The sequence below is a fragment of the Odontesthes bonariensis genome, chromosome 6, assembly GCF_027942865.1.
Source record: "Odontesthes bonariensis isolate fOdoBon6 chromosome 6, fOdoBon6.hap1, whole genome shotgun sequence".
Classification (NCBI taxonomy): domain Eukaryota; kingdom Metazoa; phylum Chordata; class Actinopteri; order Atheriniformes; family Atherinopsidae; genus Odontesthes; species Odontesthes bonariensis.
Window position 1 is genome coordinate 40523111 of NC_134511.1, and position 17039 is coordinate 40540149.

General features: G+C 44.8%; 1 protein-coding gene across 1 annotated transcript; it reads right to left on the reverse strand.

Annotated features, from left to right (window-relative positions):
- Nucleotides 1-421: 421 nt before the first annotated feature.
- On the reverse strand, nt 422-7640 carry polk (polymerase (DNA directed) kappa). Its single transcript, XM_075468803.1, has 14 exons — nt 7305-7640; nt 6930-7049; nt 6692-6844; nt 5559-5690; nt 5316-5466; nt 5031-5231; nt 4628-4752; nt 4271-4437; nt 4136-4168; nt 3947-4043; nt 3098-3269; nt 2022-2981; nt 1135-1183; nt 422-1015 (listed from the first exon to the last, which is right to left on the reverse strand). The coding sequence occupies exons 1-14, from the start codon at nt 7431-7433 to the stop codon at nt 934-936; spliced, it is 2571 nt and encodes an 856-aa protein (XP_075324918.1). The 5' UTR covers nt 7434-7640; the 3' UTR covers nt 422-933.
- Between the last annotated feature and the right edge of the window lie 9399 nt (nt 7641-17039).

A 17039-nucleotide genomic window follows, 5' to 3' on the forward strand; every position in this document is an offset into this window, starting at 1 on the left:
GTCTTAACATAACTTAATCTAATGAATTGATGAAGTTTTTCTGGACACAGATATGACATAACATAGTCAATTCAGGGGAGAAAAATCGATTTTTAAAATCATCCCATAAAAAACTATTTTTTCGCCCACCCCTAAAAGACACACATCTGTACTGCACATTACATGTGTGGGGTCAACTGTACCCAAAGCTCACTTAAGTGTTGAAAAGTGTTATTGACAGAAATTAACATTTAGATTTGCAGCATGTGTCATAAACGTAGCAATGTCCTCTCCACTGTATTAGAGGCCAGAGTCAGGTTGGTGTCGATCTCATGTGTTGAGTCTGCATGAGTGATCCAGCTCAAAGTTTGAAGCCACTTAAAAAGGAAAAGTCATTAAAAAACTCTTATATTTATTCATTGAAACATTTTACATTATCCGTCTTTGTGAAGAGATACGCCGTAATAAATACAACAAATTCCTTAAAAGAAAACAAAACACCAAAGCAAAGTAACAATATAATACATACAATATGACAAAGAGTACTTAAAGTTCACAGGGGAAGTAAACAATGGGAAGTAAGCATACTCCGTTTGTTCCGTTTAGCGTACATTAAAATGATTCTGAATAACAGAAAACAACAAAGTGGCATCGTTTTGACACCAGACGCGTTGAAAATAAAAACCCGCTGCTGGAATTGCTGCAAACTTTTTGTTGGCACCTTTATTTTATTTTTTTGTACTATATGGCTTAAAAACATACTTAAGTGCAAGTGCTGAGCTTCTTTAGTCTGTTGCTTTTCCAGGAAGACACTGAACATGGCTTTGTGTGCAGAGGCTGTCAGGACAGTTGAGAGCTGCCGAGTCACTGGCATAACTAAACCAGTCCAGTCAAACCGAGGGAAACTGTCTCGCTTCATCCGAGACGGGGACCTACATTCTGCACGGCTGACTGTCACGTGAAGAACTTGTCTATGGTGTTGCAAAGGCCAAAGTTTTTAGCCTTTTTAGAAGGAGGGGAGGAAGGCGAGTCTCGTCTGAGGCAAGAAATAAAACACAGAAACCATTTCAAATCAACGTCAGAACATTGTTGGCAGAAATGTGCCACATATGCCACAAGTGAACAGTTTGCGAAGCAAAAATCAAGCGGTCTCACCTTTTGCTTTTGCCTTTGCTCGCTTGCCGTGGTGGGAGATGTCCTCTGTCTGCAATCAGAAACAGACACCAAGTGATGTGCACCAAAAATAAATAAATAAATCCTTTCTTATCTCTTCTCTGACGGGAAAAAAGAAAAGACATTCATCGAGGAGGAACACAGTTGCAGCATCTCCTCAGGGACATAAAGACTGCAATTTCAGAGGCAGGCTTGTTTAAGAGAAAAGCAGGCTTCAGTTCATTGTAGGAAATGAATAGGTGAGAAAGTGATTTAGCCATTTCCAAGACTGGGGCAAAGGGGGCCTCGTGGGGTGAAATGGGATGTCTTTTCTCTGTCTGAATCAATACAAACTTCTCACACAATGTCACTGTCAGTAAATAAGAGGGTCATAGGTCTGTGACAACCCTCCAAATAGACATGGCTTCTATTCACTCCAAAGAAGTCACACGCCCACAGTTTATGGACATTTTCCACAGGATGGTATCTGTCCACAGCAGAATCCTCAGACTTAAGAGCCATGCGGGAACAGATGACACACCCGGAGCCCCACTGTGCGCGCAGAACAAGATGAGTAATTACCTGCCTGCTCAGGACCAAACAGCAGCCCCTGAACATGATGGGGCATTTAGCTTCAGCATGAATCCCTTAGCTATATGCAGACCAAAAACAGGCTGGTCCACAGGTGGTCAGAATAAATGTTGCTAAGTAATTGCTGAATGAGTGAATAACCAATCGCTGTGCCGTGGTAACAGCTTGTTATTACTAACCTTACGTGGCCAAAGAACTCAGTGACTGCAGGTGTAACGATGGAACAAAGCAAAAAAAGTGCCAACAATCAGGCTACCGTGAACCCAGTCTGAAAAACATCTTTCAGTCCTCACGCTTACCTGCGCTCTGGCCGTTTTTAAGTGCAGATGGATTGATGGAAAATGGCGTCTGTCCCCCCAGCTCCTCTAGGACCCCCTGGTTCAGGCAGAGGTCAACGTGGCGGTTGAAGACGGCGAGGTCACGTGTGTCCTGAATCAGCTGGCACACTGGGCAGATGAGGGCGGGGCCTTTACCGTGACATGGCCCAGGCTGCTGTGAGGTCATGGGTTTGTCGTCACCTTTAATCAGCGAAACCTTCTGAACAACGCAAACTGTGCTCGTCTGCAGCTCTTCAGCCTCACACTCTCCCCTCTGGTTGTCTTTCTCTGGATCCAGATCGGACTCTTCGGCTGAAACCGTGCCTTCCTTTGGCTTGCTGGCAGCTTCATTGAGACAGCCGTCTATATGCCTGTTGAAGACATTCAGATCAGTCGTGCCCACCGGCCTGAAACACACCGGGCACGTGAGGGTTTCTGACTTTGTTCCGAAGCCCGATGTGGATGCCTGGGCCCGCGCTGCCTGGGAAACACATTTGTTCTCTGGGAGCTCTGAGGCAGTACAGCTGTTCTGGTTTGAGTTTGTTGATGACTCGACACCCTCTTTAGAAGAAGTGCTGGTAGAGGTAAACACAGAAGTGTCATCCTCACTTCCTTCCTCTCGCATGCTTGCATTTGCCGCCTGGAGTTGCAGTCTTTTGGCATGAGCCCTTTGGAAGAAGGACTGTCGGGGTTCCTCACCAGCCTGACTTTCCTTACTCTGCCAGCGCACTTCCTCTCGTTTCTGGCCATTTTGCACCGGTGGAGGATGCAAAGTCTGTGAGGCTCGGAAGAACTGACTGGGGAGATGCTCTTTTTCAAGGTTTTGATGCATTATTTGGGAAGAGCCACTACAGCATGTTTTGCCTGGCTGGAGAAAGCCAATGATGCTTTTCTGCATGTGCGTTTTATCTTCAGTCGTCACAAAGGCAGATACTCGGACACCTACAAGTACAAGAAAATGTTATTTTTTCTGCATGCAGTGTGTCACAGATCATTTGGATTTATTTCAAGCTACTTATATTAATTGGCATGTCATTTGTATTGCTAAATTTAATTACCCATGAGCCTCAGTCTGAGTGGCTGGGGGCTTTCGTTTTCTATTTCCGTTCTCAGTAGGTCCTTAGCAACAGCAAAGATCTCCTCCACTGAAGCGACGGCATATGGGAGCGTCTGTGCCCGGGTCTTCACCTCAAAGTTCACGTTCTTGAGCTTTAGTGTGACGGTTTTACCCTTCAAGAGAAAGAGCAAAACCGTTAAAGCAGCAACCTCCTGGTTATCGACATAATCAATAGGACGGTTCAGAAGGACTATAAATAGAGGAGCGATGAAAATCTCTGTGATCTCTCATCTCAGTGACTGATATGTCAGAGTGAGTTTTCATAGTAATGTGTTCATCTCCCAGGGGATGTTCTGACGCTGATAGTAGCCCCTGCTGTCTCTTTAATGGCCCTTCATTTTCTCTTGCTATCAAGGGACCCAGGCAGGGGGGTGATGGCTGTACCAAGCCAACCAGTCTGTCCTCTATCGATTCAAAATAAATGGGCAGGGTACGGTAAGGGTACAAGATCCAGACTGACGTCAGTGGGATTCTCAAAAGGTCAACACTAGGATGGTGGTTTTTTTCTTATTCTTTATCTGCACAAAGAAATGTCCACTTCTGTTCAAATACTGCAAGAGCTATGCTGCTTCTCTTTGCTCATTCTGAGACAATTACACCATGTTTGATAAGACTCATACAAACATATATATATGCAAACAACATCAAGACCGTTATGAACGCGCAAATACGTAAAGTTGGTGTAATGAGGATGGGAAAACCTTTTTTGCTCAACCTTATTGAGGAGATTAAGGAGGAACATAAAGATATTTTCATTTTGAAATTGAACAAAGAGGCTCTCATTCGGTACCTTCAAACCTTCTTTCTTCATGTCCTCTGCGAGGTCTTCACAGAGTTCCCTGCAGAAAGACAGCTGCTCCTCAGCTTTACTCAGTTCTTTAAATGTCCTGTCAATATGACACATCACCAAGGAAATGAAAGGATATTCCAGAAGATGGACAAAAGAAAAAAATAAAGTGGTAAGCACTTAAAAACCAACCTCTCTGTGCTCATGCTTTTTCTTTCTTCATGCCTGAGTGAAAGCAGAGTACATGAACATCATCTCCTCTCCCTGGGATGGACTGTTTAGTTTTCAGATGAGTTGTTCTAAAATGTCATGAAGTACACACTTTACCTGGGTATATGTGTGGAGCCCAGACCCAGAGAAACTTCCATGAAATGATGCCAACTCGTCTCCGAGAACAACAGCGACAGCAGTGCCATCTGCTGGCCGAGATGGGAACAGTTGGTGATGCCCAGCGCGTTCAGCATCTTCTCACTCACCTTCCCTATTCCACAAACCTGGAGGAATACATACAGGAACAATACATGAATCAGACAGGTTTCTCTAAAGGTTTTGCACTTTGATGTCAAGTCGCTAAGTCCCATTTGGACGTTAGAATAGTTTTTTCTCACACATGCAACTTAAAACACACGCACTGCAGCAAACACACAGCGAGTTGAGTTTTCATTTGGTCGAGTTGGACAGTACTTTGCGAACAGGAAGGTTCAGGATGAAGTCCATGACCGCCTCTCTGCTGGGGGGCAGTCTGAACTGTCCGTTGGGCTTGTTCTTGTCACTGCACACCTTGGCAAGCATCGTGTTGGGAGCAATTCCTAGAAGATTGGATAAGTGTGATTCAAAACAGGCTGCACGATGCTGACCACAACTGAGCAAATAAAAATCTAATGATCTGACTTTTATCACTACTAAGCTTGGCAGTTTTGTTATTGTAAAGACCCGACTACTAAAAAGGATTCAATGGTGTGGAGGGGGCTGAAAGAACAAAAAGCTGAAATGCATTTAACTGATAAGGTCATAGTGAATATATCACTATGATACAATTATAAAGAAAAGCGTATTATCAGCAGTGTCTGAGTGGCTTTCCCCTCACCTGCACTAGCAGTCAGCATGGTCTTCTGCTCAATGCGGAAGCGCATCTCTCTCACGGCCTCCTCGACAGACGTCCCAAACACCTGCAGAGCACCACCGTCAGAGCCCGACAGGCAGGGGGAGGAGCTTGGAGTGTCCTCAAACAGGACCGGAGACAGGTCTTTTGTCTCTGTCTCCTGACCAGGCTGGATCTGCTGCTCATCTGTGCAGAAAAGACTTCACACCGTTATCACATGGAATTATGGTGCATAAAATCGGTCCAGAGTTTTGTAGAATTAGGCCTTACCTGCAGCGATGGTCGTGGAACGATAGCCGTGCGTACGCAAGGCCTCTGGCCAACTCTGCCTCTGCTCCAGGTGGTCTGTAAAATCTAGATAGGCTTCATCCAGGCTCATTGGCTGGAAGTGAGGATCATAGTCTGCAAAAATCTCCCGGATCTTTCAGAGAGAGGACATTCGCGTGCTTCTGTTAATAAGATGCAAAAGGTCTGCGTGACATGTGTCAGCGTCTGAGTGCCTTTCGCTCTTACCTCATCACTCACAGCTCTGTATTTATCAAAGTTTGTTGGAACAATAGCCAAGTTGGGGCAGAGTTTCTTTGCAATGAAGCCAGGCATGGCAGCTCGAACCCCAAATTTCCTGGCGTGGTAGTTCGATGTCGACTGAAGATAAAAAAAGGAAGAGGAGCATTTCCTCTTTGCTCATACATATGATATAAACAATGCTTGAACCGGACATGATGCTCATTATAACAGTAATACAGTTTGTGATGCATTTATAATTCAAACTGTAATAATGGACATCATACCCAAGACAATACCAGTAAGTCAAATTGTTCTCCATGGAGATTAAACGAATTTGTTAAAATATTAGGATGAGTCATGACAGAACTCTCTACTAAGTGACCTGTAAGACGTTAATTGCACTGACATGTAAATAAAAGAGGGAGAGGTTGAACATATCTAAAAAACTCCAGATACAGTGTTGGCATGGGAACAGGGCAGCCAGGATCTGGCTTGCCATGTCAGTGCCCCACTGTGTCTTTGGTTTCATGTCAGAATATGCGCTGATCTCCCCTTCGCTGACATGGCAAGAAAAAGGTACCTGTGATTGCGTTAGTGCATCGTGGTAAAGTTACTATCAGACTATATAGAGGCTTCAGAATGCGCTACAGAAAGAAAGAGCCACTAACATCACCTGTTTTAGATGGTGATGCTCGTTAGACCTTTTTTCATTGGGACATCCTTGGTTGTTGTTGCTATTCTTAATTATGTCATTTCCTTCATCACCATCGATGGTAGCAGTGGCTTTAGTATTAGTACTATTACTAATATTAGAATTACTATGACTAGTACTATGATAATCAGTATCGTTTGTATTACTGTTCTATTCCTACCACATGTTAAAAGCTGGTCTATTCTCTTATACGGTCCATATTAACATTCAGAACAACAATAGACCTGCCAAAATGTGCTCACTCCCTTCTGTACTAAAGTTTTTCTCCTTTTTTTTGGTCTTTTCCTCATTTTATGATATCACAACAAGAAAGAAGATTTTTCCATCTGCACAGTGTCTGTCTGTTACACCCACGGCTCGCAGCTGGAAAAGTCCTTTCTGAATTTTCTGTCATTAGCGCGTCCTTTAGAGGGATATTTCCACCCACCAGCATGCTCATGGAACCCACAGCCATGGGCTTGTCCTTCAGCTCAGGACAGTCTCTCATCTCCACAGCAGCATAGAAGGCGTCCATGTCCACATGTGCAATCACACGGCTCAGATCACGACTCTTCTCCAGCGCCGAGGCCACTCGTTCCACCTGCACACGTTGGACATCTCAGCATATTTAAGAAACAGAAAGCAGGGTCAATTTGCATCCATCACCTCCACGTCACAAGTCAAACCTGAGCCTGTGCCTTCTTTAGCTGGGGTTCTGTGATTTGTGCCTTTTGGAGCATCATCTTCTCTATGCGCTGGTTCACCTGCTGCTCCCTCTTCAGCTCATTCTCATAAAACCTGGATCCCTGCGTGGGAAGGAGAAAGAGGAGTTGTATTACTTCACCTAAAAAGAAACGGTACGATACCACATTCATTTTTATGTCATCATACAGGTACAATTGGACTTAAAGTGCTGTAGTAAAGTGTGAAAGAGGAAGCCACAGTTTCTTTTATCCACAGCAGACGATAGCTTTAGATTATATTTCCTCTTTTTACACTGGATGTAGATCATAGTACGTGTTTACGTGCGCAGGATTGGATTATTTATTGAGTTCACCCACCTTGGACGTCTCCATAATGATCTTATTGATCTTGTCCCTGTCCAGACCCTCCATACCAGCCTTATTGTCATTGAGCGCCATTCTGGAGAGAAAGCCCCTCTCTTTGGTGGATGCGACCCCGTTCTCCATCCTAAAGAATGAGTCTTTGCAGGGGAGTTTGTTTTGTTAGGTGGTCTGGTCCTTTTTAAAACGATCTCCTCTCTGCTGTCAACTAAGACATAGTATGTCCATTATATGCATCTTTCCATCTTAGGTCGGATAACCGTAAATAATTCAAAATCGTAAGTAACGATCACGGTTTGTCAAACACATCCAGCTGTCTTAACGTTCGTGTCCCTGAGTGTTTTGAAAAAAATGACGACGGCGGTTTTTGGCGGTACTTCCGCATACGTCATCGTCGTCAAGGCCGGAAAACAAATGTGAATGTTACAGCTTTGTTGCTCTGATATCCAACTGTATCCAACCAGATTTCCTTTTCTTTGAAAATGTTTTGTTTCAAGGCGAAAGATTCCTCTCCCACATACCTTATCAATCTAATATTCTTGCTTGCTAAATTTCATATTCATAAAAGTAAAATAATGCACAGGAAACCACTTTTTGATCTCTTTGTAATAGATGTAAAATTGTATCTTGACTCAATCTCGAATTCAATTAACAAAAAGACTATAAAAACATTAAGTATTTGGAAAGACTATAACTTATTTTTGTAACTCACATTTACTTGTGTAATTTTTATTTATTTATTTTTTCCTTTTTCCTTTTTTTTCTCTCTTCTGTTCTAACAGTTTTCTATCGTTGTATTTTTTAACTATGTTCTTCTTTCATTTTATGTCCTTTGTTCATTACTGTACACACTATTTCTTTCATGACTACTGTTACTGTGATATTGTGAAGATAAATAAAGTTTATTAAAAAAAAATGTGAATGTGAATGTTACAGAGAGGAAGGTAACACAGAGGAATTTTATTTCCGACATGACTGATCGGAGGGTCATAAAGGTCTTAAAGATATTGTTTTTTTTAATAGCTCTTCTACAGTCTGTCTCAGCTTTTGGTAAATGGGTCTTTCAGGCTTGCAAATTAATTATTTAAAGCAATACTATGTAACATTTCTACCTTAAAATAACAGCTTGAAAAAAATTGTGCAGCTAGAATGAGTTTTAATAATACGATTGGCCTGTCTCCTATGCCCTTCGGGGGTCTGAGTTGGAAAAACTGCGCTATGTAACTTTGCTGGACCGGCCCGGGAGCTGAGCGGAAGTACTTCGACTTGCTTTCTGGCACACCTACCGCAAAAACAAATAGACCCCTCTCACGCTCCCAGGTACATTTGATTACTCTTACCTTCTCGGTCGACATAGCTTGCACCTTCTGACTCCTCGCCGGTTCGTCAACAAACGTGAAACGTGAAAGTGAAAGGGTGTTGTATTTACGACAGTGTAACCGTACATTACCTCCAAGCCTGTAGGGGGAGCTCCATAACGGGCTTTTTGAGAAGTTACATTGTATTGCTTTAATATGTTTTACTTGGGAACTTTAAATTCTTTTTAATCAGACCGATATCCATGATCTAGCTTTCTAATTTTTGTATTTTAAATATTGAACAATATTGAACTCTCGGTGCACCTACAACTGAGGGTGTTCACCCTAAAAGCTTCGATTTTGTCTGGACTCTCACCGCTGCACTTGCTAAAAGATGGTGACTAATATTGTGTATTCTGAGCATGCCAAAACATATAACTTTGTTCTTCAAGGCAACTCACACACAAGACTCGTAAATATAATAATTACTGCTGTATTGCTTTTGCACAAGGTCGGCGAAAATCAAAGGCATCTGTCTTTTTTTTTATTATAGATATATAATTATATCCCTTTCTTCTGAAGTACACAACAGAAACTTTATGGCTGAAATGCTGATATGGGTGGACTTTATGAACCTTATCGGTGTGACTAAAGTACAGAATGTGCTGGCACACAGAAGAAAAAAATCTAAAATGTTTCTGTTTAGTTTAGTGTGCATTTGACACCCCTTGCATAGTTTTGATGCATGCTGACACACATTACAAATCACAGTATATGAGAAAACAAGGAAAAAACTTTTCACATTTTAACACAATGATCATGATGAGGTCAAAAAAGTAAAAACTATTAGAATGATAAGAACGCACAATTATCTTAACAGCCACCGAGAGAGAGAGATAACACATCAATCAGACAAACTACACTTCAGAAAACATTTCACAAAATTCAAGGACACAAATTTACGGAAGAGTATTAGGGCCAGGCATAAGAAAAAATATTTATATTTTGCCTGTCGAGATTAATGTCAACATGTTGAGAATAAACTCGAAATGTCGAGATTAAAGTTGAAATGTTGAGAATAAAGTCAAAATTGTCACACCCATGGACTCTCGTTTTTAGTTTCATGTTTTAGGTTATGTTTTTGTTTTCAGTCCATGTTTAGTTTTTAGTCATGTTTTAGTTTCCCTGCACTCAGTTCATTAGTTTCACTCACTTCACCTGTGTTTTTTCCCTCAGCTGCACTCACTCTCCAATCACTCTCACTCCCTATTTAGTTTCCAGTCTCCCCTCTCAGTTTGCCGGATCTTTGTTGTTTGTCATGTTTGTAACCCATGCTAAGATTCCTGCTTCCCATGAGTTCCACGTTTTTGAAAGCTAAGTATTTATCCATGCCGTGTTAAGTTCTTTGTTTTGTTCACAGCTACGTTTTTTCCGGCTCAGCCGCGTTTTATGTTGGTACTTTGTTTTTGTTAAATAAATTCAGTTTTCCTTCAAAGTCCGCATCCGTGTCCTCCCTTCCCCACACCACTTTGACAGAAAGATCCGGCCAGAAAATGGACGCGGCGGACTCCAACCAGTTTTGGGACCTCTATGAAGAGCTTTGGCGCAGTATAGAGCGTGGTTCCGCATTTGACAGACTGCGGGTGGCTGGTAAGCTCCTGGCGTTCCTGTCAGCAAGGGGGGGGCTCCGGGGGTGGAATGACAATCTGGAGGGCGCGTGGATCCATGCCGGGTCTGTGCAGCGCGCTGCCTCACTGGACGTTTATGGCTTGGAGCCAGAACAGGTAGCCGCACGGTACAGCTCCTCTCCCTCTTCCTCAGGCTCCCAGGACCAGCAGCCCCAAGACCCAGCAGCCACATCCACAGTGTCCAGAGCCCCAGCCATCACCGAGCTGGCCCCAGCAGTGTCCGAGCTGGCCCCAGGGCCTGACCACGAGGCCGCAGGGCCTGACCACGAGCCTGACCACGAGGCCGCAGGGCCTGACCACGAGCCTGACCACGAGGCCGCAGGGCCTGACCACGAGGCCACAGGGCCTGACCACGAGCCTGACCACGAGGCCGCAGGGCCTGACCACGAGGCCGCAGGGCCTGACCACGAGGCCACAGGGCCTGACCACGAGCCTGACCACGAGGCCGCAGGGCCTGACCACGAGGCCGCAGGGCCTGACCACGAGGCCACAGGGCCTGACCACGAGCCTGACCACGAGGCCACAGGGCCTGACCACGAGGCCACAGGGCCTGACCACGAGCCTGACCACGAGGCCGCAGGGCCTGACCACGAGGCCACAGGGCCTGACCACGAGCCTGACCACGAGGCCGCAGGGCCTGACCACGAGGCCGCAGGGCCTGACCACGAGCCTGACCAAGAGGCCGCAGGGCCTGACCACGAGGCCGCAGGGCCTGACCACGAGCCTGACCACGAGGCCGCAGGGCCTGACTACGAGCCTGACCACGAGGCCGCAGGGCCTGACCACGAGCCTGACCAAGAGGCCACAGGGCCTGACCACGAGCCTGACATCGAACCCGACCACGAACCTGTCCCAGAACCCGACCAAGAACCCACAGGGCCTGACAAAGCCTCATAGCCCTTGGGGCCCCGGCCCATGGACTCACCTCTTTGAGCCCCTCCCTCCCACGATGTCTGGGATCCATCCCTTAAAGGCCCCCCCCCCCCCCCGGACGGTCCCCGGCTCCTCCTCCTGCCACATCGACGGGTGTCTGGGTGCCAACCAGACCACTGCCTGCTGCCACGTCGTCCGGGCGTCCGCCAGACCACCGACTCCTGCCGCCACGCCGACGGAAGTCTGGGCGTCCGCCAGACCACCGCCTGTTCCTGCCATGCCGTCTGGGCGTCCGCTGTTGTGGAGAAATTAGAGTCGAATCCCGCGTTGGTCAGCCGTCCATTGGGGAGTTTATTGAACAAACTGTCACAGCAAATATGCATACAGAATGTACAAAATGTCCGACGAGCTCATCTTGTGACACTCTTTTATACCGTTTTATCATAACAAGTGTACGTGGCCCTCTCTGGAGGCGCCTAGCTTTCGCAGTTTATCATAAACACGCTCATTCTAACTATCAACAATATTCATATGAACCAGTCAACAAGGCCCAGGATGTAACTAGGCCAGAAGTCATGAGCATGTAATGACATCCTTCTCCCACATAGTCCCCCCTGAAATCACTTATCAGTGATTTAATAAAGAAATAATCTAAAATGAAAGAAAATCATCCCACATAGTTAATTAAGAATGAATTAACATAATCAACACTAAATCATCCTAATAATTCTACAATATCAATCAACGGGACCATTTCGAATAAATGAAAAGGAATATATATATGCGTGTACTCGAATCACATTAAATGATTAAATTAAATTAAATTAAACGATATTGAATTCAACAACACTACAAGTTTTACATTGCCATCACACTCGTCCACTGTTCGCAGTGCATAGGTGCGAAAAACCCACCGGCTGCTACTTTCGTAACTCATGTTCTTATTTTGGGAAAATTCACCTACGGCCCCCCCCACTGGCAACCGACCACTTTACCAAAGTCGCATTCCGAACAGTCGACTAACACAACTGGCAATGGACATATCAGTGATCAGTTCTGATTGATAATACACATAGACTGAATACACCACCATCAAATCAGTTAATCACCGTTTTGTATCAAGTACAATACATAAAATTATGGATTATCACACAACAATAGTAATAAAATGCAATGTAATGCAGCTCTTCCAGTCCCGTCCCATCTCCTGTACTCTGGTGTCGTCTGCTTCTGGCCGAACATCCGTCCGGCTGGGTCTGGAACTGCTAAGCTAACTCTGGGAGGAGAGGTCACCAGTACGTCACTCCCAATCAAAGAGATCTTCAGCATCTCTTCTCCCTGTCAGACTATACTTGGTTCCACCCTCGAGGAAAGAAACTTGTGAACCGTCCGTTGATAACCTTCATTCGTTGACCCGCTCTCCCATGCGTTGGTCCTCAGACCTGGTCTCGCATGGTCATCTGCCTCCTGATTCCTTCCCCTGTTTGTTTGAACATCACTTGCAGAAAACACCTTCTCAGAATGGGTATAATGCAACACCCCAATAGGGAAACCATCCTCACTATCAACAATATTGCTATTCCCGCCTTAACTGTCATCGCTCCCCCTTCTCCCAAAATCCCAAACAGACCAGTCCACCACCGTTCACCTCCACCAGCATCACACGTCAGCTCCTCTCTCCGTTCTCTGAACTCCTTCACGGCTGTTGTAAACGTTCCATCAGCTGCAGTGTTCCCGGGTATAAATGTACAACATTTTCCCCAACCATCTGGCAAACACCAATTTCCCTTCTAATATCCATTCTAAAACTTGTCTGTTCTACCAAGCCATCATACTCGTCTCATGTAGTTGTTCTCCAAAGCCTGCAAACCCTTCACTCGTGTAGCTAAGAATTCTCTGTTGATTGTATTATATGTAATTAGTCCATTCCCCATTTTGTTAATTGTGATCCACGGCAAAATAGACTCAAATCCAGCTGTAACCTCACTGCGTGCTTTGAGCTCAAAAGGAATCCCTCTCGGCTGTCATATTGCATCCAAGTAAACGTGCTTATCCCTGATGTAGCCATCACTAGATCTTTTAACTCTCCCTTTTTCCACATCCAAACCTCGCATCTCGTTTACCTTGTCATACACTACCACAACTGATGTCTACCTCCTCACCAGTGCCCAAAGACCTATCCACCTGTTGGGTAGCACATTTAACAAAACATCATCTCCACACATCCAGTAACTCTCAGCTACTGGGTGTGTCTGATCCCCAAAAAGATATAGAGTTAAAATGATCATTTCTATATTTTCACAATTTGATCCAAATAAATAAATCCTAATAAATATTGTTTTCATTTAACAGTAGTATTACCTACGCGAGTTCCAAAAGCATTCAAACTCACCATCGTAATCTACTCTATAATCCGTTGGAGGCCCATCCTGTGATGTACGAAGATTAAATTCCGCACAAGAAGACTCCAATTTGTGGCCCTCCCTTATTTTGAAAATAACTATGTAATTTATTTGGCCCAAACATCAATCTGCACTTAATACCACACATAGGAAACAATAACCATTTATCCTCTTCCGAAGTGAACCTACCTTCCCTGCATTCCCGTTGCCGGACCACTGCACAGTCCCTGAAGGTGTGTGGCTCTGGAACAATAACAGGCAATGCTCCTGGAGCGTCTGCGCATATGAGACACTCCGTCGCTGTCAGTTCCCTCGTAGTGTACCATGCCCAACTATACCACGTATCCTGTGCTGCATTAACCCATTTTCCAGTTACACTGTTTTCCCGACTCTACCTGTGCATGTACACTCCGTCTGTTCTTGGATTAACATGATTATTCTGTCCTGTAGTGCTAATGGTAGCAAATCCCCCTAGACTTCCACGAGAAATCTTTCTATTCTTACAACCATTGTGAACAACTACTTCTGACCCGATCTGACATGATCTTACCAGATTGCCCCTTTGTTGTGGCGTCCAGAGGCGGTGATTTGGTCGTCTCCTCCACCGGACCCATGATCCACACTTCCTCAAATCGTTTATTCCATGAACTTAAATTCAAGCTTAGCAGATACCTCTTCACGACTAGCTCTAGTGTGTATTGCTGGCAAGGTTTGTGGCGTGGCATGGTCTGAGTGGGTGTGTATTGTTGCATCATACTCCTCTGACCCAGGCTGGCTACTTCCCTGCGGGGTGGCTTCATCACGGGACCCTTCCAGCCTCTCCTGTCTGCGGGATCCCGTCCAACATCTCCAGGCTTTGTTCTCCTGAGCCCATGCTGTCGGCCAACACCCACACCTGGATGCTCACAGTGTCAGAAATCTTAACCTCTTCCTTTTGTTCATCCTTTGCCTCGGACTCAACTCCGTCTGTGTCTTTAGTCCGAACCTTAGTGCAGTGATTCAAATGGTACCATGTGTTGCTACCTTCCACTTGAACTGCCGTCGGCGTTGCTCGCACCACTGTGTACAGTCCTTTCCGTCTTGGCTCAAGCCACTTCCTTCGGAACACTTCGATGTGCACCTGGTCGCCTGGCACCACTGGTCTCTCAACCAACTGTTCAAGACTCAAGTCTCTGAACTCCTCCTGTAGATAGATTGTTCTGTGGATTGCAGTTAGTTGCTTCATGTAAGCTGTCCACTCTGTTTGCAGCTGCTCAAGTGGGGGCCCTCTAAAGGGACCTCTCGACTGAGGTGCCAGCATGGGTCGACCCGTTAGCATTCTATGCGGTGTTAGTGCATGACTCTATGAGTCTGCATACGAAAGCTCATTAGTGCAAGCAGCAAAGCATCTAGTTAGTTTAGTTGAAGCACAGATTCAATTCAATTTCACTTTCAAAGTTCCTTTGATCCTCTCAACCGTCCCTTGACTCTGTGGATGATAAACGGCCCCACAGCGCTGCTTGATTTGCAGCTGCTGCAGAATGCCTCTTGCACTTTTATAAACAAACACTTAACCATTATTTGAACTAATCTCTGATGGAATGACAAACAGATGAGTCAATTCTCCTACCAAAAAATTTTTTTACGACTATTTATCCAATATGTATAACCAATATCCTTGTGGTGGCGTGACCTCTGGCTCCAGTAACACCATTGGTGCCAAAACAGCAAGCTGGCACTTTGATGCTACTTTCGCTGCTTCATCAGCCGCGTTATTACCTTTACCGACCATTTTGTTACCTCTACGATTATTTGACACTGTATCACTGCCAATTTTCAATTTTCATGACTGCAATCTGCTCCTTCATTTGGACCTCCTGTCGCGCTGGACTTCCGTCTGACCTCCTGAACCCTCTCTGCTTCCAAACTGCTTCAAACAAATAGCAAATATCATGAGCATATGCAGAATCTGTGTACACATTCGCAACCTTACCTTTCACCAGTCAACATGCTTCCATTAATGCCTTCAGTTCAGCCAACTGTGCCGAACATGGCCGTTCACATTTCTGAGCTTTCACCGTCACAAAGTTCTCCACCATCCTGTTTCACAACTGTAAAACCTGCATGATTACCCAAATGATCTCACAACATGAACCATGCACAACATAAGTGACATCAGCCTGCACAAGTGGAGTTGCTTCTAAGTCAGGTCTCAGTTTAATGTATCTCACAGCTTCTGACACACGCTCATGTGGTTCTCCTTCAAACTCACGTGGAATGACATCTGCAGGATCCGATGTAGTACACTTCTGTATTCACATCTGGATGTGTCAAAAGATGCACAACCTGCAAACATCCTGCCTGAGTCACAACATACCTACTCTGATTTATTAGTTCTGAAATCTCATGGTTTTTATTGGAGACATATAAGAAAAATGGCTTCTCATAGACTAGTGTTGGCCGTTTTGGATGACTTTTGCTAATTTCGTTTCAAATTTTCAAAGGCTAACTTAGCCTCGGTTGTCCTCTCCAGTTGTGCTTTCAACCTTTGATCTTTGGATTCTTCATGAATCCTTCCAGAGGAAGCGCATTTTATTGCATAATCCTCCCAAAAGAAGATCATACTTGTTGTATTTTAATTTTACTTATTTATTCATTAGTTATTTATTTAATTATTTTGGACATGGCGCTTTTCTTACTCCCTCCAAGTGGGATGGAGAGATATCAGTAATTCCCTATGGGCTAAATAGATACTCTAATTTAGGCTATCAATACTAAAATTTAAATTAGAAACTTTGTTCCGTTCAAATTTTAGAACTTCGTAATAGTGGCACATTTAAATTTTAAATTCAGAAACTTTGTTTTGTTCTGTCCTAGTAACAGTGACCTATTTAAATTCAAGTTTTAGAAACTTAGTAGTCGTGACACATTTAACTTAAAAACTTTGTTTTGTTTTGTAATAATGACACACCTGAGGGCGGTTTTTAAACCCTTTTGAGTACGTCCGATGTAAGTGTACTTCTTACCTCTATATGTCAATGTAAACCAATACTGGGATTCCTCTGCCAGAGGAACGCCTTGGACCTGCCGGGCCACTTGCTCCGCCCCGCAGGGACTGGCCACGGTCCTGCCGAACACTCGGGTTTCTCGGTGCTCTCGGACAGCTGTAAACAAAGTGTCCCCTCTCGCCACAGGCCCAACATGCCCCCGAGGACCTTCGTCCTCCAGGTGCACCTCTTCTTGACCTTTGACAGGGTCGACTATGGACTTGCCCCTGTGATGGCTGTTCAGCGGCCCCCGCTGTCATGGACTCATTTCGTACTTCTTGCTTCGCTTGCAGTTTTTCTAACTGCAACCGTGCAAGTTCCCTTTGCATATCCTTCTCCTGCTCATTCCGTTTCAGTTCTTTTCTGTATTTGTTTACTGCATGCACCACGTGGTCTCGGAATTGCCCATGTGACATTGAATTCAACCCCACCACATCCTCCAGCC

Bases quoted from the DNA above. Each gene is read 5' to 3' on its own strand.
- polk (XM_075468803.1), bottom strand. From the start codon at position 7,433: ATGGAGAACGGGGTCGCATCCACCAAAGAGAGGGGCTTTCTCTCCAGA. The intron at 5,691-6,691 runs GTGGGTGGAAAT...TTTTATCTTCAG, and splicing joins TGGGTTCCATGAGCATGCTG to TCGACATCGAACTACCACGC. The intron at 5,232-5,315 runs GTAAGGCCTAAT...TTTTCTGCACAG, and splicing joins TTCCACGACCATCGCTGCAG to ATGAGCAGCAGATCCAGCCT.